Source organism: Suillus fuscotomentosus, assembly GCF_016647785.1.
Source record: "Suillus fuscotomentosus strain FC203 chromosome Unknown F5891scaffold_64, whole genome shotgun sequence".
NCBI lineage: Eukaryota > Fungi > Basidiomycota > Agaricomycetes > Boletales > Suillaceae > Suillus > Suillus fuscotomentosus.
This window is the reverse complement of record NW_024539576.1, coordinates 42,613-65,859: the sequence shown is the minus strand read 5'-3', so window position 1 is coordinate 65,859 and position 23,247 is coordinate 42,613. Positions and strand designations below refer to the sequence as shown.

Sequence of the window (23,247 nt, the reverse complement as noted above, 5' to 3'; positions counted from 1 at the left end):
CAAGATGCAGACTATAATAGGTCACAAGTATTCCTATTTCTACAGAACTAGAGACGGAACTAGATGTAAGGACGATCGATGCATACCTCTGAGGATCGATGAAGGAACTTGAAGGTTGCAAGGAACCACGAGTATCGGCGGCGCGACCCACGGGTAGGTACCAGCACAACTAAGTATACTGATGGCAAATCGAGTACATGTCCGGTCATCGGGGATGGTACAAAGGAATGTAAAATTAGCCCAGGACCAATCTTCGAGATCAGCTGTGATGAAGCGAATAGTTACATAGTCACCAACTCCAGTAGTCACGGGATCGTGCATGGCAGGGTTGATGTAATTATAACTAATGACAGCGAAGCTGTAAACCATCTGTTGTATGTGCATACATAGATGGTATCTGAAGACGCACCCCATAGAGGTAGAATGGACGCTGTTAGAGGGTCGGTCTGTTGTCAACCAAAGGCATGTGCATAGGCGATTATGAGAAGGACTCACAGGGAAGCATTGGGGATCATTAGCGTTCCAAGAACTTTGTCCCGCAGAAGAGTGTATACAGAGTCATGAGGTGCCAGATCCGAACCCGTCACATCACCGCCCAGTAGCTGCAGTAAAACTGGGACACTATGTGAAGTGCACTGAACACCATTGATGTGGAAGCTGAAATTGGTCTCATTTTTCTCAAGAATCAGATGGAACTTGGCGTCTACGCCATCTTCCTTGATCAAAAGAGGAGGAGGCGGATATAAGGGTGTAGGTCAGTCTCATTCAGAGCGACCGAGTCTGGAATTGTCCTGATCTCGGGATCCACATCGCAAGAACCTGCATAGCCCAAGATGGCCGCGGACTTTGATCCTAAATTCTGAACTGTATGCATCCAATAGTGGCCAGCAGGCTGATTGATCTCGAGAATGAAGGAACACTGTTCTGTAGCGTAGATCTAGATGGAGTCGACCACGAGTATTGGCCATCAACTTCGATGATAGTGAGCTTTATGATTATAGTCACCAACCGAGGATATAAATGTCGTTAGGCTTGCAAGCCATGTTGACTCAAAGTACTCAGCGGAAACGATACCGCTCGTATGACTGAATGTTGATATGACAGCGCAAGGCATATCAGGCCCCTCTTGATAGCCCCTGACACCGCTGACAAGTACTGATTCAGGATTTACTTGTCTTTGGACTTGTATCCAGAGGCGATGGAGCATCATGATATACTTGCAAAGTCGGAGCCGGTTACATCACAGGTATTGATTCATCGGGTTTGCTTGCCGATCCGATGATGGTACTTGAACTCTTCGTTTAAATGTCAGAAACGCAATCCATTTCTCCGAGTTCACTGACCATGACCATTATCAATATCATGCGAGAAAAAATATGGATCTGGTGTGTCGTAGACAATCAGTGCACCTCGTAGACCATCACAGTATTGAACTTGGACTCCATTCAGTTGTCAATAAATGAATAAACTGGACACGTTACCCTTGAGGTTATGACACTGGGGCTTCCTTGGCTTGCATCGCCCGTCTGTAGTAACATCGTACTTGCGCTCTTGTTCATACCATAGAATAAGACAACTGCATTTCATAGACCAAATGAGATGTCAGTATCATGTTGAAGTCGCAATAGACACGATTTACCTGCACACCAAGTATACGTAACATCCTTCAAAAGTTCGGGTTTGTCGGCATCGCAGAAGAAACCGATAGAGACGAAATTTGATTCATATAAGGATGAAGGAGGCGCCGTGGTGTATTCGAATGATTGGTCCTGGTAACACTTGACTACCAACGAGAACACGAGTCCCCGTGGATGCTTGAGCCACACGTCATAAGCCATGCAACCTGCACCACAGACCGGGTATGCTTGTAGCAGCCTCCCTCCATCGTCGACATATTGTTATTAACAGCCTTGAAGTTGTTAGCCTTAGCAGGGGAGTAAAGCCTTGGGTGTTTGGCCCAGTGTCCGGAAGACAATGGTGGAAGATTTTAAACAGGAGTTCAGCTGGAAAGCGCCAATAGTAATGAGTCCCTTCTGCGAATTCGTTGACCAAGTGATCTTGTGACTTGTCCTTCTTTTCAACAAGTCGTTGATGATGATTTTTTACCCCAACCACAGTGACAGCTTCCGGCAGGCCTGAGATCTCATGCAATACTGCATTCAACTGGCAACTGCTGCTGACGCTCAGCAATAATATCGAAAACATTCTGGCCCGAGGACGATGGTAGAGTGGTCGGTGTTAGGGAATATGGTACGAGGTTTCGAATTTCAAGGTCCGGAATCTGGTCAACTTTGTTAGCGTAATATTCGCCGGAGTGCCAGAATAGTAAACATACTACGATCACTGATAGAAATGGGTACTTTTACTATGTTTTGCATTGTACTGATGCATATACGGGGATATGTTGAGTGTTGCATTAGCTGTCTTTAGATTGTTAGTAACAAGTCGAGGAAGACGTCGATCAAGATGATTTGTCAGAACCGAAAATGTGATCTTCGGCTCGTTCAATGGCCCTCATCACCATCTCAGGTTACCCCTCCTCTGGAAAATCAACCCGCGCAGCCCAAATCCACGACTTTCTCTCATCAAATTCAAGCCCTCAGCTCAAAATAAAAGTCATCTCGGATGATGACTTGGCCGTTGATCGCGTGTCATATGATGGTATTGTCCCATCTTCTTCCTTCCCTTCAGACTGACCCCCGAAAATTAGACTCCCTTCAAGAAAAGATCGCCCGCGCAACTCTATTCACCGCTATCACAAGGCACATCGCCAAAGACACAATCCTCATCGTAGACGGGATGAACTACATCAAGGGGTTTAGGTACCAACTGTATTGCAAGGCCCGAGAGGCTGGAGTAAGGGTCGCTACGGTGTGTAATAGATCACGATATTCTCACTCGCGCAACTAACGCAGTTGAGAAAAGTAGGTCTATGTACTTGCTACGCCTGATCAATGTCAGAAATGGAACGATGAACGAAGAGATGGGAAGAGATATAAACCTCAAACGTCAGTCTTTCCCCTTTTTATCTCCCCACCCATTCCTAAGCTCGAGACAGCCTCGACGCTCTCATACAACGCTTCGAAGAACCCTCATCCATGGTCCGCTGGGACGCTCCACTCTTCACCATCCCCTGGGACGACCCAACACCCCCACTCGGACGCATATCAGATGCAGTCACAACTGGTATCGTCAAACCTCCAAACGTCGGCACCCAGATCACACCCAAAGCACCTACAGACGCCCTCCGCACTCTGGAGCATACGACAAACGCATTGGTTTCTGCGCTCATGGCTTCTCAGGCTGCTGGCCCGCTCGGGGGGCCTATCGTCCTCATCATCGATTCGCTTGAGCCTAGTTCGAATACCAGTGCCGATGATAGTTCTGTTCTCCATGTTCGCTTAACACTCCCGCATCGTGCACTGACACTATCAGAGCTGCAACGGCTCAAGCGCCAATTCGTGGCTGCGCGCCGGAAAGCTGTGACATTGGGAAGCACGGAAAAAGGGAGCGTGGATTGGGGAGAGGAGGGTGTGGGACGTGCGTTTGCAGAGTTCTTGGAGGAGGGCTTGGGTGTTGCAAGGTGACTTGCACGTTGAGCATCCAAAACAAGAGGGTTTTAGAATCCCGGGAGTAATACAACACAGGGCTTGTAATGTGGTACGCGCATCCAAGATCAAATAATTAACTCAGGTGAACACGATCTCTCATGCAGTGTCACTTTCTCGTAGAGTCTTTATAGATGAATCGCAGCATTTACCTTCGTAAGAAAGTATTCTCCTTGGTGCTTCGGAGGATCAGGCTTCACCCAGTGGACAATATTTTGGTATGAGAATATGCAGAAGTCGCCTTTTTGTTCACTTTTCATTATAGAAGCCTTGATGCATGATGCATGATGCCGAACCACTACCAGGTTTTTTCCGTGGCTCTGCATCTTGTATGCTCCCATGACGAAGAAGCTGATGTTGCTGATGTCGTGCTCCTTTCAGAATGGTATGATTCTTACGTCCTGATGGTGGTGCGCCGCCGCGGAAACCAGGCCACCAGCTCTGCTTCACCCTCAACTTGGTCAGGTGCTTCAGTAAGCCTACTTGGTCAGTCGTCCTACTCTTGTGCTTGGCGCGCACTGTCGCACCAGCAGCCCATAGACGGTGAGACAGCGGTGGGCAGAGCCTGGCTAGATGGGCAAGCATACAATAATGGTATCCCACTCTTCCTGTCAGCAACGATGATCAAATCAAGTGAGCCCAGAATATCCATACATGCTACATTATCGACATTACACCGCACCACTCCTTTGCCCCCTGGCACACATCATGCTAAGCGAGCATGTCAACACTGGGACTCTGATGGCAGAGGAGAATGACAGACTCACTCGGGCTCGCTAACAACTGAAGACGCCATCGGTTATCACACAGCAATTTTTACACGGGCAGTCCTGATAGTCATCAATGATGCTATTGGGTCCACAAAGATAACCGAAATCGTTATCGTTGTTCCAACCTTTGATGGCTGAGCACCCCACCGTATCTGCGAATACCAGCCGTCAGCATGTAGTCTAAGGTATGCAAAAGTGCTTACTAGGGGAGCCGCAAGGTAGCCCCATGGGACTTATTATCAGGTTGTCAGAGGCGACAGCTACACTAGCCATCGCTGCGACAGATATGATCATGGTGGTGAGTGAGGTGAATATCATCGCTAAAAGCTAATGGTATTGTCTGAGTCAAAAGCTACGTTGGCTTTTATACACAAGTAGTGTGGGGGCTGGGAGATCTGCACGTGGCCTGTACTATAAGGGGACGCAGTTAGCGAGTTCGGTCCATGATCATAATGATTTATTCAGCAGATTTTCAGTCTCTAACTAGATTTCGAATTTAGTCCGTGACCCCGAAAGCTGCCTTGTTTGGCTGCAAAATGCGAAGGTGACGTGGCGGGCGCTGGAAAACCTCATGTGTCGGATGAGGGTGACACGAATAGATCATGTGCTACTTGTGACGCGGCACTGTAGTAGGCCTTGACGTGGCATAGAGTGTGGATGTTGATATTAGTACAGAGACTGCGAAGATATTTGGGAGAAGTTGTCTAGGGTTCGGGATGAAACTATTCGGGGCCTTATTAACTAGCGGCTCTTTAGTCGCTTTTTAGCCAGCTACATCTAAGAGAGGGTCCGTGTTCGAACCGAGTTTAAAACATGTCTGAAACTTCTCGGATATGGTATAGTCAGGTCAGGCATCCGTAATGACTGTTTTAAGTACTCCGGTATACGTTTGGCGTTCGTAATACTAATATCTGACTGTTTGAAGCACTCCGGTATGCATTTTAATAATTTATTGTAGGTAGAATCACGAAATTTGTGGGAATCTAACACAAAAACTATGAACTATGCTAAAACTGCAAACTATAGTCCAAATTCTACGTTTCAATAGTCAAGTCGAAATCGGAAAGAATGGCAGTAGACCCCTGTTGCGACCTCCCACAAACAATCAGATGGTCTTTCCATCTATCAAGACTTGCCTTCTCCTCCTCACTGAGAGAATTTAGAAAAAAATTAACGCTATCGAATATCGTCTTGTTCTCAGTCGGCGAGAACTTCTGCTTCGTGAATATTAGTTGGCCTTGTTCCAATAATGCATGCTCCGTTATTGAACATGCAAGGCAGTACGCATGATGCAGTGCCTCACGAGGTGATTGGTGGTTGCCGAGTAGCGCGTGAAGTCCGTGATTCGAGAGCCAGATGAGTTTGATGAGCAGGGTGAATATGAATTTATTCTGGCATTTGTTGTGAATGATCACCGTCCCGTCCTAAGCCTTAGTTAGATCTTGATTTCGAAACAAAAAATAAACATACTTGAGAAAATGAATGTTTGTGCATATAGGCCTTGTCTCGCACAAGACTAGCTACTCGATCGACACGAAATTGATCTGGCGGGATGTTGGAATCGTGTTCGGGGAGCAGGTCGTATGCCATCACCACGTTTTGTCGCGCAATCGTCATCATCGTCGAACGCACTAGGACCACTCCCCGCCAAATCGTCGGCACATCTTTCGGCGTCGATGGCCATCGATTTAGCCCTACTATTCATTCAGTATAAGCTAAAAGAGTCTTCATTGAACTTACCGCGAAGGCTCGGAATGGAAGGCGCTGATGCTTTGATCATATCCCTGACGAGGCGACTCTGGTCCTCAGATTTTGATGCGATTGCATCAGGCGTGAAGATGGTGCCCTTGATAAGGTCTCGCGAGCGGCTGTAGACTTGCTCGCGGTCCGCCGCACTGACCTTGACCTGGATGACAACGTCACTCGACGTTGTAGCCGAGGACGGGCCAGGATTTGGAGTGCGCGTTGGGGATGGAGGCGGGCTGGGATTTGGGGTACGCGTCGGGCATGGGGGCGCCGAATAAGGCGCCAACGACGGCGTTGAGGGCATACGTCGGGAGCGTCGGCGTCTTTCGATAGAGCGCACCGGACCCAAAGTCTGTTATCATTAAAACGTGTAGTAAGATATATAACATTAAGTACTCACATGTATCACGTTGGATACCGGTATTTCGTCCAGTATGGGATTGTGTGTCAGTGCGCGTGCGGCGTCGGCATCACCGCCCAACCAATGAGGTATGGGCCCGATAAGGTGGGAGCTCGGTGCTGAACATGGTGTGTTTGTTAGAAAATGATTTACGATGAAAAGAAACAATACGTACGTGACGCGAGTGATGGAACATTGTAGTTGATGTTTGAGGGACCAGCCCTTGGGGATTGAGCGCCAGACAAGGACTGGGAGGAGGACTGGGCGCTATAGCCGGCAGCAGAGAGAGAGTTGGTGTAGCCGGCGCTAGAGAGAGAGTTAGTGTAGCCGGCACTAGAGAGAGAGTTGGTGTAGCCGGCGCTAGAGAGAGAGTTGGTGTACCCGGCGCTAGAGAGAGAGTTGGTGTACCCGGCGCTAGAGAGAGAGTTGGTGTACCCGGCGTTAGAGAGCGAGTTGGTGTACCCGGCATTAGAGAGCGAGTTGGTGTACCCGGCGCCTAAGAGCGAGTTGGTGTACCCGGCACCTGAGCTACTATCTCCAGGATTTGAGTAGCCGGGACTCGGCCTATTGTTATTTTGAGTCTGAGTCCGCGACAAAAGAGATGGGAAGACTCACTGATTATATGTACCAAAGGCGTGCTGTCGCTGATGTGGATCGAAGTTAGACATTTCCGGAGGCCGCGGTTGTTCGTCGGGAATATTGATCTGCGTGTCCGCAGGCGCATGGGAAGGGTTGAGACCAGATCCTCGAGGAGGTTTTGGAATTGTGGTTTTACCTTTGCGCGGCGCACGACGTTGGGTACTCATCAAGGTAGAATCACTTGGGGGAGGGCAAAGGGCATATCAATTACAATTCTAATACAAACGGAGATACGCGAATGCAAACAAACTATACAGCTTGTGACTTGATGTACTTGTGACCGTGAGGTCAAAGAAGCGGGGAAAGAAGGGGCGAGGAGGTAAAAAACGGTGTGCATATGACAAACTAACACGGTCTGGAAGAAGGCTATGATGAAAGGGTGTCGCGTGTATTACAACATTCCTTATCAATCAATCAGTGTGGAGTAATAATCAGACACATGAATCGACTTACCACGATAAGAAGTCACATTGCGGTGGCCACGCAAGACGCTTTGGGACGAATTCCAAGGTTATCAGGGGTTCCCAGATATATAGGGTTGTCGTCGTCATCAGGAACCCCGCCGGCAGTGGGGGATCCGGAACCATCGGCCCCGGATTCTACAGATGCCTTATCGACACTGTCATCACCAACAAACCCAGGTTGCAACGAAGACGATCTGGATGCTCCAACCCCATGTTGGAAAGCCTTGCTGACACGTGAGCCTAAGACCTTTGCCACATGCTCAGCTTGGGATGCGACAATCTTAAGAATTTCGCATTCATCTTCATAGACCGCTTGAAGATAGTCTCGGTCATCATCGGCATCTACGCAGTCACGCTCAGAAAAGAGGTTCCTAAAGGCGTGTAACTGGTCGTCTGTGAGTTTGAGCCGGTCTTCATTGTCGGCATGTATGGCATTGAGGAATATGATGAAGCGTTCAGTTTCCTCGATTTCCCACGCAGTCGCCAGCATGCGCTGACGCGCAGTCTCACGAGCTGCAAGCTGTGCCTGGTATCCTTTGTACAGAGTTGAAGGATGCATTTGCGCAAGGCCATTCTCTAAGTATCCAGCATGCTTTATAAAATATAAATGAGTTGTTTGGATGGAACTGGATAGAATAATAATACCTTGAGAAGAGATTCGCTGGATACATAAGGTCTGCGTTCCCGCCCCATAAGACGCGCTGCAAAACGAACCTCGAGTGGAGCTGGGTCCGGGGGGTATGGTACAAACTTCCTGCTCATTCTGTCACGTATAAACTGACGTCGAGCACTGCGAGAAAGATCTGGAGATGCGGGTGGATTATAAAATAAGCTGTTTGATCCCTCAGTAGCAGAAGCCGGAGTCACGGGCGGAGGTGTCTTCTCCGCTGAGGAGATACCTTTGAGGGAAGCACATAGGTCAGAATGTCTGGTATCAGGAGAACTCTCTGAGAGATGGAAAGAATCAAAAAGAGGCGACCCAGGAGCTGAAGAAGATCCCGATAGAGGAGAGGATGGGGGACTGCTTGATGGAGGGAGGCAGTTGCCGGGACTGCTGGGTCGAGTCGGAGATGAAGGTGGAAGTGAGGGTGACATGAACAAATATCAATGTCGGCAAGACAGTGTCTCTCTAGCCTTCAATGCAGGCTGATAATAGTACAGTGAATACACCAATACCCTGTGAATACACTGGCAATGTCAGCAAGCAACACAGCGGAGTTTGAAAGACTAGACTCCAACGCTGACCCATTGCCCAAGTAAATGTGCGTATTATCCATTAAGTTGCTTTGACTTTAGCTTTAGTATGCATACCTTTACCAGGCTGTGTCCCAATTGCAATAGGGAGTTCCCTTCGATCGAAGCAGTCGTTCTGCATCTCAATTCACAGTCTACCTGCTGGCCGCACAAAGCACGTTCACAACAATCAGCCGTTCCCCCTGGGTTGCGAGGTCCGCCATCTAATACCACTGGCCATTGTCATCCTCGCTCTGGATACGTCTTTGGTATCGGTAAAAACCTATATGACAGGTTGCAGGACGATCAATATAATTATCGGCGGGAGATAAACACTTATTATCCTTTCCATGACGAGGGGGAGTGGGAATTAGCTAGTTTCTTGATTCAAAACCTGAATCAGACTCAAATTGACAAGTTCTTGAAGTTGAAATGGGTAGGAGACTCTAAGCACTATTCGACAAGTCTGACTCTTTCACAGTTTAGCACTCGCCCAAAACCATCTTTCACCTCAAAAGATCAACTTCTAGATTGGATGGACGCACTACCCTGTCTTGCAGAGTGGAAAGTTTCAAAACTAGAGTTTACAGGCTACAAGACTGTCCATCCCATTCAGCTCATTTGGCGCGATGCTCTGGAAGTCGTCAAACAACTTTTCAGTGACCCAGTTTTCACCAATAATATTACCTTTCAGCCCCACGTAGTTCATGTTGGGAATCAGCGCGAGTATGGAGATTATATGAGCGCTGATTTAGCATGGAAAATTCAGGTAAGTTTGCCCTGCTTAGTCGACTACTCAAAGATTGATTCCGTGTAGGACTGTCTCCCATTAGGTGCTACACAAGTACCGATCATTTTAGGGTCCGACAAAACTCCCGTGACGAGGACCACTGGGGGACTCGAGATGCACCCCATCTTCATCACCATCGGTAACCTTGATTCAGAAGTTCGCTCCAAGGCCACACTCCGAGCTTGGCGCTGTATCGCTTACATGCCCGTCGCTAAGTTTCGCGTGCATCCCGATTATCAAACCATTCTTCAGGCGCGGCTGTGGCATAAGTGCGTTGACCTTGTCTGCGCCAACCTTAAACAGGCAGCCAAGACAGGCTGCTTTATGCCTGATCCTTCCAGATTTATTCGTTATGTCTATACGCCACTCGTCGCTCACGTATGTGACCTGCCAGAGGCTTGCATGATCGCTGCGGTTAGTAAAAGTGCATCTCCTTTAACAATGGCGTCACAAGAAAATTTTGGTGATGGGGTTCTCTACCCTCCTCGTACTGGGCAACACACGCTACAACTTATCTGTGAGATCTCCCAAACAATCGATGTTTGGGATCTCGACAAATTCCAGAAGGCAGCCAAAGCTGTCCATCTATCTGGAGTCCACATGCCATATTGGCGTGACTGGATCTACGCATGTCCGTCTGTCTTTCTCGCTGGCGAGATCTTGCACACCTGCATCAAATTTTTTGCTGACCATCCGCTCACCTGGATCAAGGAGGTAGTAGGAAAATCCGAACTCGATGCTCGCTACATGAATCAGCATAAGCGGGTGGGAACACGCCACTTCACCAAAGGTATCACGCACGTCAACCAGATGACAGGTCGTGAGCATCGAGATATTCAACGCACCATTGTTGCTTCGATTGCAGGTGTTGCTCCACCTAACTTCATTCGCGCAATCCGTGCCCTCGTTGACTTCATTTATCTTGCCCAAAATCCGATTCATTCTGCAGAAACCTTGTCGTCAATGATGCAGTCCCTTTCAGACTTTCATACATTCAAGCACGCTGTCATCGAGGCCCAGGCTCGGAGGGGGAAGAAAGGTGTTAAGGAAGATTTCTTTATTCCTAAACTCGAGTTGCTCCAAAGCTTCAGAGGCACAGTCGAGAGACTGGGCACTTTGATGCAGTTTTCGGCGGATATGACGGAGCGCTTGCTCATTACTCACTGCAAGGATCTCTTTGTACGAACAAATCGACGAGTCAACGACTTTGTGGAACAGTCTGTACGGATTCTCAACCGCCAGGAGTCAATAGAGCTGTTTAATTTGTACGCACTGTTCCGTTCTCATCATGCATCACTTGTCAATGTGATATGCACTGAGGATGAGGCGGTGACAACCGTCAATCCAGCGCTCTCCTGGGTTTCTCGTGTTCTCCCTGATGAATCGCACTCTGTTCACGGACCTCGGCCAGTTCGTAACCATTTCCTCAAGGGCATTCTTTCCGGAGATGCACTCACTGCCTTCCATCTGACGTCGACACCAGATTTCAAATCTTTGTCGCCCACCGACATTCATACCATATATTCGCTCATTGATTTTGATCATGCACTCTCTCAGTTCATCAAATGTTTTTCTCTTTCCACCGGCGAGCATACCCGCTGGGACCACAAATATGGACGCTTTCATGCATGGAAAAAATTTCGATTACAGCTTCATTCGGCCTTCCGGCCACAGCTGATCATGCCCAGCAGAGTGATCCAGGCGTATCCACCAGATAGCGGATTTCCCCTCGGAAACTGTGATAATGTCCTCGTCGACGTCACAGGCGACGATGGCCAAACCAGTATGTCATTTTTGTTTTTATGTTCCAGCACTAACGAGATTATGTTCAGTAAGTCGTATCGCACAAGTTCGACTTATTTTTCAACCGACTCTTCCACGTGCTTCTGACCTAGTTTTGCCATCATATCTATCCCATCCACTGCTCTATATTCAGTACTACGACTTTGTCGCCAGTCCCAATGACCGGCCTGAACTCGCGATGTGGACAGTAGAACGCTCATATGTGGAAGACCAACACGGCAAACACAGATGTGGTGGTGTGGTTCCATTGACAAGTGTAACACACACTGTCGAGTTGATCCCAGAATATGGCCAAAAGGTGGACGAAAAGATTTCTTCAGCCATTTGTTTGGAAAGTTATGACCGCTTTTTTCTGAACAATTTCGCGGATAAGGACAGTTATCACACATTGAGTACGGAGTTCGCATAGTATCAGTAGCTCACAATAGCAGCACATATAGTTTTGAATTCGTGCATTAATCTCTGCGAAGCTTTATGAGCGTCACTAGCAGCTAATTATGAGTGGCCCAAGTCTAGGGTTTGTGAATAGCACAAACCCTAGACTAGTAGTTCAGCATCGAGATATTTACAGTGTAACTACAGAAAAATCTGTTCCACCAATCACGTTGCTCCGATCACCAGGTCGTAAGCTCACCGTAAGCATCAAACTTCTTTTTGACAAGCGAAATTTCAAGGCCTTTTGCTGATGTACGTTGGCCACTCGTCATCACCACTATCAACCAGGCAATATACTAGTGTGATGGTAACTAGTCAGTAGAAGCTAGCCGGTGGGTCGACTTGGAGAGTCATTAACAGTATTAGCCATGTGAAGTTATTAGCAGGTTAATAACACGCTAATTAGCAAGTGGCTAATTAGCAAGGAGTTAACTCCATCAATGCTCATGTGATTACTGCCACCACTGCAGACGAAGAAATCACTTTGAGACTTTATTGTGTCGATGCACCTGTTCTTATCCATTTATCTCCTCGGTGAGTGTTAGGACATTCGGAATAGAGTAATGCGCGTCAGGCTGCGACCGGTATGCCTGAAAAGTAATAGCCGTCGTTGCCATGCCAGTGTTACCGCTGACCTATCTTGAATTCGCTATCAAATCTCCGGGGTATTCGTAGGGCCGAATTCTATGCCATTCGGCCAATTGGTTGTCCCGCGGATAACGAGGACCCTATTGTACTCACATTGTCAAACGCGTCGCTATCACCCATTTTTCAACCTCAACGATTCCTTATAAACGTCCCGGAGTTCTGTCTCTCCGTGATACGCTGATGACAAGCACCGACGAGTTGCACGTGCAAGAGTCATCCGTGATGACGTCATTGTTGAAATTGCAACATTTATGCCGGACAGAGTTTTGTACTTGTGCCATGATTCTGCACGATTCAGTCAGCTGGACACAAATGGTGGTACTCAAACAGCTGCAGGAGTAATACAGATATCTCACGCAGAACTCGCCCTGCAGCTCCACTCAATCATCTTACGGATAACGAGCAAGATGCTGACGAAGAGCTTCTCTGGCTCTCGCGACTTTTCACTGGCCATGACTATTGGTGAAACTGTGGCGGCCGGCATCATCACTGCCTCAAGCATAGAAAATGCAACTGCATCTGTTATCAAGCACTCCCCGGTGGTACATCCAGTGACCGGTGAAACGCTTCATCCGAGACCATCCCACTGTTTACGCCGTCACATTGACGGGTTCGTGGCTCATTCATAAGAGGGCATATGATGTATGTGTGACGCACATTTTTTAACTTCTACATGGAGTATTCGACTAACGATATCGCAGCAGCGAGGAGCTTGCAGTTCGTTACGGTGTGTCTCCTTTCTCGACCTGAGGGTGAATCACAACTGACAAGTCATCTACCATCAGTACATACACAGTGCGTACTATCTGAACCTCATATTCCCTGTTCTGATATAGCTCAGTGTCGATGGCTATACTCTGGGTAGGCTTATTCTGATCTATCCACGTCCGCTGTCAAACTTGCTTATTCAGACCTATGATTATGCATGTTCACTTCATGAGGAGGTAATACATTCGTTCTATTATACACATCGGTTTTGATATTGATAATATCATTGTTGTGCACAGTGGACATTTTTACTTCGATCACGCTGGTGCAAGATGAAAGGCCTCTATATTGTTACACGATACCTCTCCTTGATCTTTCTCGTCACAGATCTATATCGTGCGTTCCGCTCCACCACGCATCGCCCCAATAATGGATTAACATTTTTTTAGTGTACTTTTCCCCGAATGAGAACCCAGGTGTATGTGATGTGGTGGAGGGTTAATGAGAACGAATGACTTACTACATGACTTCGCCAGAAATGCCGGGTGTTGGAAAATATTCAATCAGGTACGTGCACGGTACATTCATGTATGCACGTCCTTCCCGAAGGCTACTACTTTTCTCTCACAGGTCTTGGTACAGTATTAGTAATTTCTTCCGAATGTATCGATCGTTCCCCTTGTATCATGTGTGTTTCTGACCCGATTCATCCAGATTTTTTTGTCTCCAGAACATATGTGCTCTGGAACAAAAATAGGATCTTGCTCGCAGCTATCGTGTGCACGTCTTTCGTGAGTTCCAAATCCACTCACAATATCCAAGCTAGTGGTAGATGCATCAGCCAGATTGTCATCGTAGCTACCTTCGGCATCGTCTTCGTCCCTGACGTCCCTGCAGCATGTATTTGCTCTAACCTTCCTTCTGAGTTCCATGCCCACTGAAACATGCTGTTCAATTTCGCAGATGCAACTAACACAATCCCGGGAATCACAGGGTGCTACCAGAGTCCATCCAGTTACCAGCTTTTCATACCATTTCTTCTTCTTTCCTTGTTCGAAATGGGTGGGTAGCCAGGAGCATATATATGTACAGGCACGCGCTGACCTGTGTTCTCCCCAGGACTCCTGATCCTCACGCTCATCCATGCCATACAGAGCTGGTGGGCAAACCAAAGCCGTCTGTACGTTCTCCTGGTGAACCATAACATATCCTATTATGCATGCGGTTTTCGTGAGTTAACATTCGCACATGCCATTTTTCCGTAGTCATCCTGATTTCTGAAGTGTTCTCGGTAACGAACGTCATCACACCGCTACTCCTCCAGGTGCACTGATCTCCTAAATGCCTTTTATGATCTCACCATTGATGTTCTGCGCCCCAGGACTCCTACCAGACTATTTTGAATAGGTGTGCACCTCCACGTCCTGCTGCATGTTTTTACTAATAATACTCAAAACGAACATTCACGTAGTGTCCAGTTTATCATGCTTGCAATCCTTGCCACGCGCATGCACCTCCATCTCTGGGAGGTGAACCGACACCCACGCGGCTCTACTAGTGCCCTTGTGCATATTCCAATGTCCGACATTTCGTTTGCAAATCCCACGGAGTGATGTCTTATTCTGCGGCTTATTCGGTGTCGTTCATGGAGTGAGGCTTGGACTGTACAAGATGATTGGTGGAGGTGGGTTTGGTAGAGTTTGTTACGTCCTTAACTTATTGGATGTGTCTGTTGCGGAGTGGGAGGAGCATTTGGATGTCCTTGGTCTACCTAACACCCTAGTTTTTAATGTAAGCGGTGGCAGATTCAGGATCCAGAATTTGAGTATGCTAGAGCCAGGCGGAAATAAGCATTATGGTACAAGTCTACTGAGTACATCAAGCTCCACGAATTAACGAAACGTCCCTGTTATGATAGGATGGCATCTAGGTCTTTTGGTGTTAACGGAGAAACGGTCCTTGCCTACGGAATTTGGGTGCAGGTGGGTTGATCGCTGCAACGCCGGTTCATACATGCAGGTACTATGTGTGGGCGAGAGTCCTTCAAACCTTGGTTTACTAAGCTTGAGTGCTATCGCATTGAGGACAGACGCCGCCGCTTACAGTGGAAAATACATGTGTTAAATAGACCAATGATATCCAAATGCCCCTACCACCCGCGACAGACTCATCCTATAAATTCAGCACGTAACAAAACTCTATCAGGCCCACCCCATCAGTCATCTTGTACGGTCCAAGCCTCGCTCCACGAATGACACTGAATAAGCCACAGAATAAGAAATCACTCCGTGGGATTTGCAAATGAAATGTCGGACATTGGAATATGCACGAGGGCACTAGTAGAGCCGTGTGGATGTCGGTTCACCTGCCAGAGATGGAGGTGCATGCGCGTGGCGAGGGTTACAAGGATAGCATAATGGAAACTGTACGTGGATGTACGTTTCATGTGGTATCAGCAAGAATACACAGCGGGATGTAGAGGTGCATACCCATTCAAAATGGTCTGGTAGGTATCCTGGGGCGCGGAACATCAACGGCTCGATCATAAAATGCATGTAGGACATTCACGCACCTGAAGGAGCAGCAACGTGAAGACGGTAGTCACCGAAAACACTTGAGGAAAGAGAATGATTATGGATAATTAAGGAAAAACGGCACGAATGAATGCTAACTCACGAAGAGCGCATGCATAATAGGATATGTTGTGATTCACCAGGACAACGTACAGACGGCTTGGGTTTGTCCGCCAGCTCTGTATGGCACGTATGAGCGTGAGGATCATGAGTCCTGTGGAGAACACCAGTCAATGGGCATTTCATATATATGTGCTCCTGGTTACCCACCCAGTTCGAACACGGAAGAGAGCAGAAATGGTATGAAGAGTTGGTAACTGGTCGAACTCCGGTGGCACCCTGTGACTCCCGGGATCGCGCTAGTCGTATCTGTGAAAGAGAGCAAAATATTTCAGTTGTCGTGAAACTCAGGGGACTGAGGGTGAGAGCATGTACATGCTGCGGGGATGGTAGTGTCGAAGGTAACGCTCAAGGATGCTACGATAAACATCTGGCTGATGGCATTTACCACTAGCTTGTGTTATATGAGCGATTGGAAACTCACGAACGAAGTGCACAGCATGGCTGCGAGCAAGATTCTATTTTTGTTCCAGAGCACATATGTTCTGAGGATAAAAAAACCTGGATAGATCAGATTAGAAACACGCATAATACGAAGGGAACCAGAGATACATTCGGATAAAATGACTAATACAACGACGAGACCTGTGGGGAGAAAGTAGTAGCCTTCGACAAGGACGTGCATGTATGGATGTACCCTGTACATACCTGATTCAATATTTGCCAACACCCGGCATTTCTGGCGCGAAGTCATGCAATAAGTCGTTCGTTCTTATCAACTTGCCACCGCATCACATACAGTTGGGTTCTCATTCGGGGTAAAGTTCACTGAAAAACATGTGTTAATTCATCATCGGAGCGATGTGGGCTGGAGTGGAACGCACTATATAGATTCGTGGCAAGAAAGATAAAGGGGAGGTATCGTGTGACGATATACAGGCCTTTCATCTTGCTCCAGTGCGATCGAAGTAAAAATGTCCACTCTGGACAGCATGCTGTGGATATCAGAAGCAAGGTGTATCATGGAACAAGTGTATTACCTCTTCATGAAGCGAAAATGCATAATCATAGGTCTAAATAAGTGAGCTTAACAACGGACGTAAAGAGACCAGAAAAAGCTTACCCAGATTGTAGCCGTCGAGGCTGAACTGTGTTAGGACGAATAATGTGGGGTTCAGACAGTACGCACCAAATATGTACTGATGGTACATGACTTGTCAATTGTGATTCACCCTTATATCGACAAGGAGACACACTTTGAAGGACTGCAAGCTCATCGCTGTTGCGATATCGTCAGTTGAATACACCATCTGGAGGTCAAAAAACGTGCACACTACTATCATGCGCCTTCGTAGCTCTTATGAATGAGCGCTAGCTGTGAACCCATCGATGTGGCGGCGTAAACCCTAAGTTAAAATTAGTTCGAGATCAAACTTAGCTAGCTTACTGCGGTCGTGATGGAGCGTTTCAGCGTTCATTGGATCTACACGCCGGGGAGCAACTTGATAAGAGATGCATTGGATGACTAGTAGATGACTTCCCACAGCATTTAGATGGGACTCGTTGAAAAAGTTATAGTGACTTGTTGACGAGCAGATATTGGCTGTGTGTGCCTGTTCGTTGCTGAGTTAGAACGGCCGACCGCCCTATACGCTGATGAGTCAACTTGCATTTGCTTCCGGTGTTATGCTACTAACTAGTACTTATTCTTGTATATTTTGATCATCTCTGCAATGCTGTCCAGGTCCCTGCCAGTCTGTTTCATGTATACCTCCGTTCCTGAATCACCACCGCCACGGGTTGTAGTTGATGACCGGTGGTGCAGTTGTTTGATCGTGTGATAGACTGAAGGCAAGTATTTCTTAGCAGAGGATGATCGATGAACGTCCATGGGGAGTACTACATTGAATTGAATAGTAGGTTTTATAACTTGCCTTTCATTCAGCGACTCGGATTGAATGAATCTCAATTCCTTCTCCACACGTGCAAGCGGTCCACAGTTATCGTGACAGCGCACAGGAGTTTTGATCATACAGGACAGCAGGTGGTTCTCGGGCATTGGGCCATCTGAGCAGCTGATCACCGGTATAAGTATATATCCTAATTGAGAAGTGAGGTTGGGTCTTTACAGGTGCAGTCACCATAGTTAATTGTTAGCGGATCGTATGACTTCTCCATTCGCATCTGGGATCTCGAGACCAATCAGGCAGTCGGAGATCCACTCTTGCATGATGACCAAGTCTTGGCTCTTGCCCCGTCCCGCGATGGAAAATACATTGCCAGCGCTGGAATAGACAAAAAAATCTATGTATGGAACCTGGAGGCTGCGCTCATAAACGGTGTGGTATGTATGCGTTTTGTTGTCTAATTTCCCTTCCAATATCATGGTTCTACACGCTAATTTCTCACTCGCAGGTGGCAGCTGCAAACCCACCAACGAACGTATGTGACGTATTTATTAATGTTGTCAACCATTTCAAGCTCGTCACTCTAGAGCAATACTACCCGGCTCCCACCTATTCATGCCCGTCGAATACCTCCAACGTTTTTTGATGATTTTGACATTCATGTGGGTTCTCGCCGTCTTTTGAATCAGTTCTTATTCTCATCTCCGAGTCTTGCAATTAGTCCTCCACATCGCCTGGTGTTCATCACCCTTCTTCCCGTCGCGTCCTCGCACCATCTATTGAGAGTGCACGTGCACTCTTTGCCCGCATTCCGTCGCTTTTTCATCACTCTCGCTCCAGCGCCGGCGACGAACTCCAACAAACCCAAAGGCAAGGGATCTTCTCTCGTCGTAGTCCTTGTGCTGTCCAAGTTGCTGCAGTATGGGACAAACAGGTATTCATTCCTCGCATTCGTTTTCATACACTGGCCTAATAATTCCGCTGTAGACTTTGTTTGTTGCTCCCCGGCCAAAACAGAAGCAGCAGCAGAGAAGCCAATTGCATGGTCAGGGATCATCATCGCAATCTCAACCTACCGGCACTCCGACGCCTGTTCCAAATAGTAGCACTCAGGCTCCCACAGCAGCTGCAGTGACCATGAAGTCACGAGTCCTTACGTTGTTGGCCCGTCTGGTGCTTTTGATTTGTTGTGCACTTCTTCCAAGCACCAATGGCCGTTGATGCTGTAGCACACGAAAAACTATTCCATCTTCTCTGTATGTATACTTCTTTCGCTATGCCATGGATCATATCTTTATTTTCCCGTCGTGATACTCGTGCAGTCCGTCGGACTTGAACCACTTGCTAACAAGAGGAACGTTCCATGACTCCAAGATGATAAGCATCATGTTTCATCCGCTCAACATTCATTATAATGGACTGTCAGGTAAATCATTGAATCAATCTCAGATGGGAACAAAATCTTCGAACGTCCAGCTGATCAAGTCCCAAACACGTCCTACATGTAGGTTCCCGAAGATCAGCACATTTATGTCAGTATTTTCGCAAAGTCAGGCAGTCGAGGATCAAACGCTTGTGACATTAGGTATGTCCACTGTACGCGAAGCACATTCCAGTTCTGTAATACTCCGTTAAAGATCGAACCAAGGCATGCCATGCCAGTGTTTACTATTCCCTTTAGCGACTGAGCAGTTGTAAGCTACCGCACGATCTTAGCTGATTCCTGCGATGAGTGAAAAAAGCTTGCGTTGGTTGAGAGATTCCAGGAGTATGAGAAGATCGCTGACTCAAAGGTGATATTGACCAGCCGAGTCAGTCGGACGCCGTCCTTGAGCTTGACAAGTTGATGATATGCAGCTGTGCAGGCTTGTTCATCCTGCTCGCGTGCGCCAGTTAATCAGGTTGGCATAGCGTGGCGATGATACTTGATGCTCCACTGTAGTGAACGGAATGTTTCACCAAGCTGCAAGTTAATGTCGTCGAAGTGCACCCTGCCGGAGGTGTTGAGCTTATGATCAAATGGCACTCTCGTACGTGATTCTTGCATGCGCTGATCATAATGTGTGAGATCATATGAACATGCAGTGGTGACATTGATCAGTGTTTCACTTGCCTGATGTGCATTGTTTCGACATTGCGCAGCGTGAGTCGCGCTGACGCCGACCAGGGATGTTGGCAGAATGGGTCAATTCCATCCCATCGTCATCTGAGGATGGGTCTAGACCAGGGCGAAAGTTCACAATTTAATCCATACCAGAAGTAGATAACACAAACAGCGATCCTATAAGTTCTAATAAGATATGATAGCAGGCTATAGCCTGAAGGTGGGACATGTACCTAAACCATCCAGGTGTGCTCCGCTGAAATCGCATGTAGCACGAAACACTAGGACGAGATAGAAGCGCTCTCCCCAGGGAATGAGGCATCGCCAAAGGTGGAACAAGTCTTTGAAGAGCCAATTTGACTGGGAGGGACAAAATGTGGTCCAAACACATCAGAGGAAACGAGTATTGCATAAGACGACTCTTAAGTAACAAAAGGGTACGCTCATTACTAGTGAGAATGTGCCGCTTATATAACGATAGCCTGTGAGACAGATAGTAAGCTTCGAGTTTATGGAAAGAAAGAGGCAAGGATAATCAGTGGTGCAAATATTTGGCTTATGCTCTACCGTTCGTCAACGCTTATAGCTACGACTGGGGCGGCAAACGAAATCATCATGAAAAAAATAGGAATGTCACCCACCTTTTACATTGATGTCGGTCTGCGTCCTAATAGACGAAGGCCACCCAATCGAATCGGCTCTACAACTGTCCGAGAGAACATTGGAGAAAGATATAACGAAAGACCAATGCGGACGGGTAAAAGTGCCTGAATGAATATCAGTCACTATCCCACCCGTGGTAAAGGAAAAAAAATACCTTGACTGCACCGTAAGCCAGAACCGCATTAGCAACGTCCCCCGCTAGCTTACCAGACAACTCGCTCGTCTGGGTCTGGTCAACAACCTTGCCTTTCTCAAAGCCGAAGATGCCATATCGACGTCCAACGCGACCAGCCCATTGCTCGCCCTCATCAACCCACGATCTCAGCCGAGCGTTCACCCAATACTGGTCGTCGATAGAGCCATCCCGTTTGAGAGCAACAGCATTGACAGCCCGTTCACCTGCGTTTAGACTGCGTGCCGTGTAAAAAATGCCCACGATGGGAACGATGGCAGTCAACTCATGAAGGATGGCAAAGGAGATTATGAGAGAAGGTAGCGGTGTTCCTGTCCTCCCAGACACCGCGGTGAGGGCATTTCTGTAAGGTGCAAATCTTCCCCCAGAGTTCGACATGCAAAAATTTATAGGCAGGACGCAGCTTAGGTAATAAGACCGGTTATGTGTCGAGTGGCTGTGCAGGTAAGCGCGAGGCCCCCCGAGTCGTTCCGAATCAGTAAACCGGTGAGTTCTTGCTGGGGATTATGCAGACTCCAAACCATCGGCAGGTGTGAGAGAGTCTTCATACTGTTACCTTAGCCGAAAACCAAATATGTACAACATAATTTCAAACACCGCAACTTTGAGACTCTACACACCAAGCCGACTGGCAAAACTTGTAGTGGCGCGAGGTTTGTATGTATTTGTCCCACCGAAAAAGCCTTCCGAGCGCGCTGACATATCCCAAAAGAAATGGGAGCAATCGAATATTAACTGATGTCACATTGTTTATAAAAAGACAAATGGTATTGTTTAATTATGTGACGGAAATAATAATAATTAAATATTAACAGTGCAGAGAACAATGGCAGAAAATGCATAAAACAAAAGACAGAGTCCTAGCTTTCGTGCTGTTGCGCTCGTGATGGATACAAGTCTCGCAGACCGACTGGACAACGTGCTTGCATGTATGGAAGAAAATTTTCTCACTCCAGCAGACTTCATCAACCACATTCTCGGAAGCACAGAACACGAGAGCGCAAGAAACTCGCTAACAACGAAGGCAGTTAGAATATGTGCTGCCCTGTACAGAGAAGAACATGCGCACTCACATGTAACACAGTGGGCAATAACAATCGTGCGGGACATGCTGCACACTGAGGTGACAGATTTGTCACTCGAAAAGCACGGACTTCGTTTCAAAGCCACGTCTGCAACTGTCGAACAACTGGAGAGTGCATTCATGCATCAGCTCGCAGAAAAAATGCAGGAGGTGGCACCTAACCTGTGGCATCTATTCTTCACGCTGCTCGACAGCACACTTCAGCAGCAGCGAGCTATGGGTGGGAATGTGAAGGTGGGCAATGAGGACATGGATATTTATGTTGAAGAGAGGGACCTTGGAGAATTTGGAGGTGACGACATTGGAGGAATGATGCGCGAAGAAGACGACGTGAATGAAGAAGCTGTTATTCCACCATTGTTGAATAACAGGGGAATCCAGAAGGTAAGAGTCTTTCCTGAGCCGGTGGGTGAGATGGTGAAGACATCTTTGTTCTCAAGCTGGTTGTGAGCGGACTGGAGTTGCCAAGTACAAGGAGTAAGACCCAGTTTCATTTCTGCAATGCGTTTCATTTCTGCAAAGCTCGGTACTTCGAACCGGCCAGCTGGTGATGACATCAAGATACGTGACTTAGAAGATGTTAAGTCTCAGAAAGGGATTATCCATCATGTCACTAAAGGCACGTCACGCTAAAGATTTTTGACAATAGTATTCGATTGCTCCCATTTCTTTTGGGATATGTCAGCGCGCTCGGAAGGCTTTTTCGGTGGGACAAATACATACAAACCTCGCGCCACTACAAGTTTTGCCAGTCGGCTTGGTGTGTAGAGTCTCAAAGTTGCGGTGTTTGAAATTATGTTGTACATATTTGGTTTTCGGCTAAGGTAACAGTATGAAGACTCTCTCACACCTGCCGATGGTTTGGAGTCTGGGGATTATGCTGATTATGGTGCTTTTACATGGTCATATATTGCTTTGTATCACTTTATATTACAATGTGACGAAAACCTTTCCTATATATTACGATATATAACGATATATGACGATATCTTCTTCTCACAGGTTCTCTGATGCCGCCCGCCCGCCCGCCCGCCGCCACTCAGTCAATGATATAAACTGTCCTGTAGCTGCCATGCAGCAACGCGACGCATGGGTACGTGTTTTCTCTCCGCAACAGTGCATCAAATACGATGGCCCCTCCCAAGTATCTCGAAGTCGCAGAAGTCAAATTTGGTTTGACACCCATCTCAAGACACACCCGCATGCGCTGGCGCTACTGTCTCCACAATGGCGGGCCCATCTTCAACTACTAGTATTACAGGCTCGTTCACTACTTTCGCATATCTCAAATCTGTGAATTCCTACACTACCGTCTATCATCTCACTAGCCCATCGCGCATTCTCCAATGTCTTTGACCACACCACATTTCCGAACAATTTCATCGGACACTCCCTTGGCAATATGCCATAAATGTTGAT

General features: G+C 47.4%; 8 protein-coding genes across 8 annotated transcripts; 3 read left to right on the top strand and 5 right to left on the bottom strand.

Annotated features, from left to right (window-relative positions):
- Positions 1 to 1,351: 1,351 nt before the first annotated feature.
- Positions 1,352 to 2,477, bottom strand: F5891DRAFT_654876 (uncharacterized protein). The gene is made up of 4 exons (XM_041372658.1): positions 2,336 to 2,477; positions 1,857 to 2,281; positions 1,640 to 1,783; positions 1,352 to 1,576 (listed from the first exon to the last, which is right to left on the bottom strand). Exons 2-4 carry the CDS (start codon positions 2,203 to 2,205, stop codon positions 1,446 to 1,448), a joined length of 624 nt encoding a protein of 207 aa, XP_041221199.1. The 5' UTR covers positions 2,206 to 2,281; positions 2,336 to 2,477; the 3' UTR covers positions 1,352 to 1,445.
- Positions 2,478 to 2,507: 30 nt separating this feature from the next.
- Positions 2,508 to 3,587, top strand: F5891DRAFT_959772 (chromatin associated protein KTI12; the record flags this gene model as incomplete). The annotated part of the gene is made up of 4 exons (XM_041375678.1): positions 2,508 to 2,661; positions 2,711 to 2,871; positions 2,929 to 3,008; positions 3,059 to 3,587. 4 exons carry the CDS (start codon positions 2,508 to 2,510, stop codon positions 3,585 to 3,587), a joined length of 924 nt encoding a protein of 307 aa, XP_041221198.1.
- Positions 3,588 to 3,857: 270 nt separating this feature from the next.
- F5891DRAFT_1175505 (uncharacterized protein) lies at positions 3,858 to 4,713 on the bottom strand (the record flags this gene model as incomplete). Its single annotated transcript, XM_041365720.1, has 5 exons — positions 4,582 to 4,713; positions 4,429 to 4,530; positions 4,376 to 4,391; positions 4,291 to 4,319; positions 3,858 to 4,216 (listed from the first exon to the last, which is right to left on the bottom strand). The coding sequence occupies exons 1-5, from the start codon at positions 4,694 to 4,696 to the stop codon at positions 3,858 to 3,860; spliced, it is 621 nt and encodes a 206-aa protein (XP_041221197.1). The 5' UTR covers positions 4,697 to 4,713.
- Positions 4,714 to 5,412: 699 nt separating this feature from the next.
- F5891DRAFT_984063 (uncharacterized protein) lies at positions 5,413 to 8,186 on the bottom strand (the record flags this gene model as incomplete). Its single annotated transcript, XM_041377399.1, has 7 exons — positions 5,413 to 5,802; positions 5,849 to 6,072; positions 6,119 to 6,476; positions 6,525 to 6,643; positions 6,700 to 7,088; positions 7,140 to 7,343; positions 7,633 to 8,186. The coding sequence occupies 7 exons, from the start codon at positions 8,184 to 8,186 to the stop codon at positions 5,413 to 5,415; spliced, it is 2,238 nt and encodes a 745-aa protein (XP_041221196.1).
- A 744-nt stretch (positions 8,187 to 8,930) lies between these two features.
- On the top strand, positions 8,931 to 11,862 carry F5891DRAFT_959793 (uncharacterized protein; the record flags this gene model as incomplete). Its single annotated transcript, XM_041375683.1, has 5 exons — positions 8,931 to 9,296; positions 9,342 to 9,629; positions 9,678 to 10,064; positions 10,173 to 11,433; positions 11,483 to 11,862. 5 exons carry the CDS (start codon positions 8,931 to 8,933, stop codon positions 11,860 to 11,862), a joined length of 2,682 nt encoding a protein of 893 aa, XP_041221195.1.
- A 925-nt stretch (positions 11,863 to 12,787) lies between these two features.
- F5891DRAFT_1281000 (uncharacterized protein) lies at positions 12,788 to 14,828 on the top strand (the record flags this gene model as incomplete). Its single annotated transcript, XM_041370443.1, has 13 exons — positions 12,788 to 13,146; positions 13,238 to 13,263; positions 13,322 to 13,331; positions 13,378 to 13,480; positions 13,544 to 13,640; positions 13,694 to 13,722; positions 13,781 to 13,907; positions 13,959 to 14,144; positions 14,208 to 14,306; positions 14,364 to 14,474; positions 14,528 to 14,568; positions 14,626 to 14,651; positions 14,716 to 14,828. Coding segments are annotated over 13 exons (1,326 nt in total), but the record flags the coding sequence as incomplete, so codon positions are not given.
- Positions 14,829 to 15,308: 480 nt separating this feature from the next.
- F5891DRAFT_654671 (uncharacterized protein) lies at positions 15,309 to 16,829 on the bottom strand. Its single transcript, XM_041372656.1, has 12 exons — positions 16,762 to 16,829; positions 16,677 to 16,705; positions 16,586 to 16,616; positions 16,490 to 16,535; positions 16,362 to 16,438; positions 16,253 to 16,307; positions 16,088 to 16,186; positions 15,921 to 16,031; positions 15,817 to 15,857; positions 15,734 to 15,759; positions 15,560 to 15,667; positions 15,309 to 15,501 (listed from the first exon to the last, which is right to left on the bottom strand). The coding sequence occupies exons 2-12, from the start codon at positions 16,688 to 16,690 to the stop codon at positions 15,417 to 15,419; spliced, it is 693 nt and encodes a 230-aa protein (XP_041221193.1). The 5' UTR covers positions 16,691 to 16,705; positions 16,762 to 16,829; the 3' UTR covers positions 15,309 to 15,416.
- A 3,242-nt stretch (positions 16,830 to 20,071) lies between these two features.
- F5891DRAFT_1057295 (uncharacterized protein) lies at positions 20,072 to 21,122 on the bottom strand (the record flags this gene model as incomplete). Its single annotated transcript, XM_041362735.1, has 2 exons — positions 20,072 to 20,248; positions 20,706 to 21,122. The coding sequence occupies 2 exons, from the start codon at positions 21,120 to 21,122 to the stop codon at positions 20,096 to 20,098; spliced, it is 570 nt and encodes a 189-aa protein (XP_041221192.1). The 3' UTR covers positions 20,072 to 20,095.
- Positions 21,123 to 23,247: the final 2,125 nt, after the last annotated feature.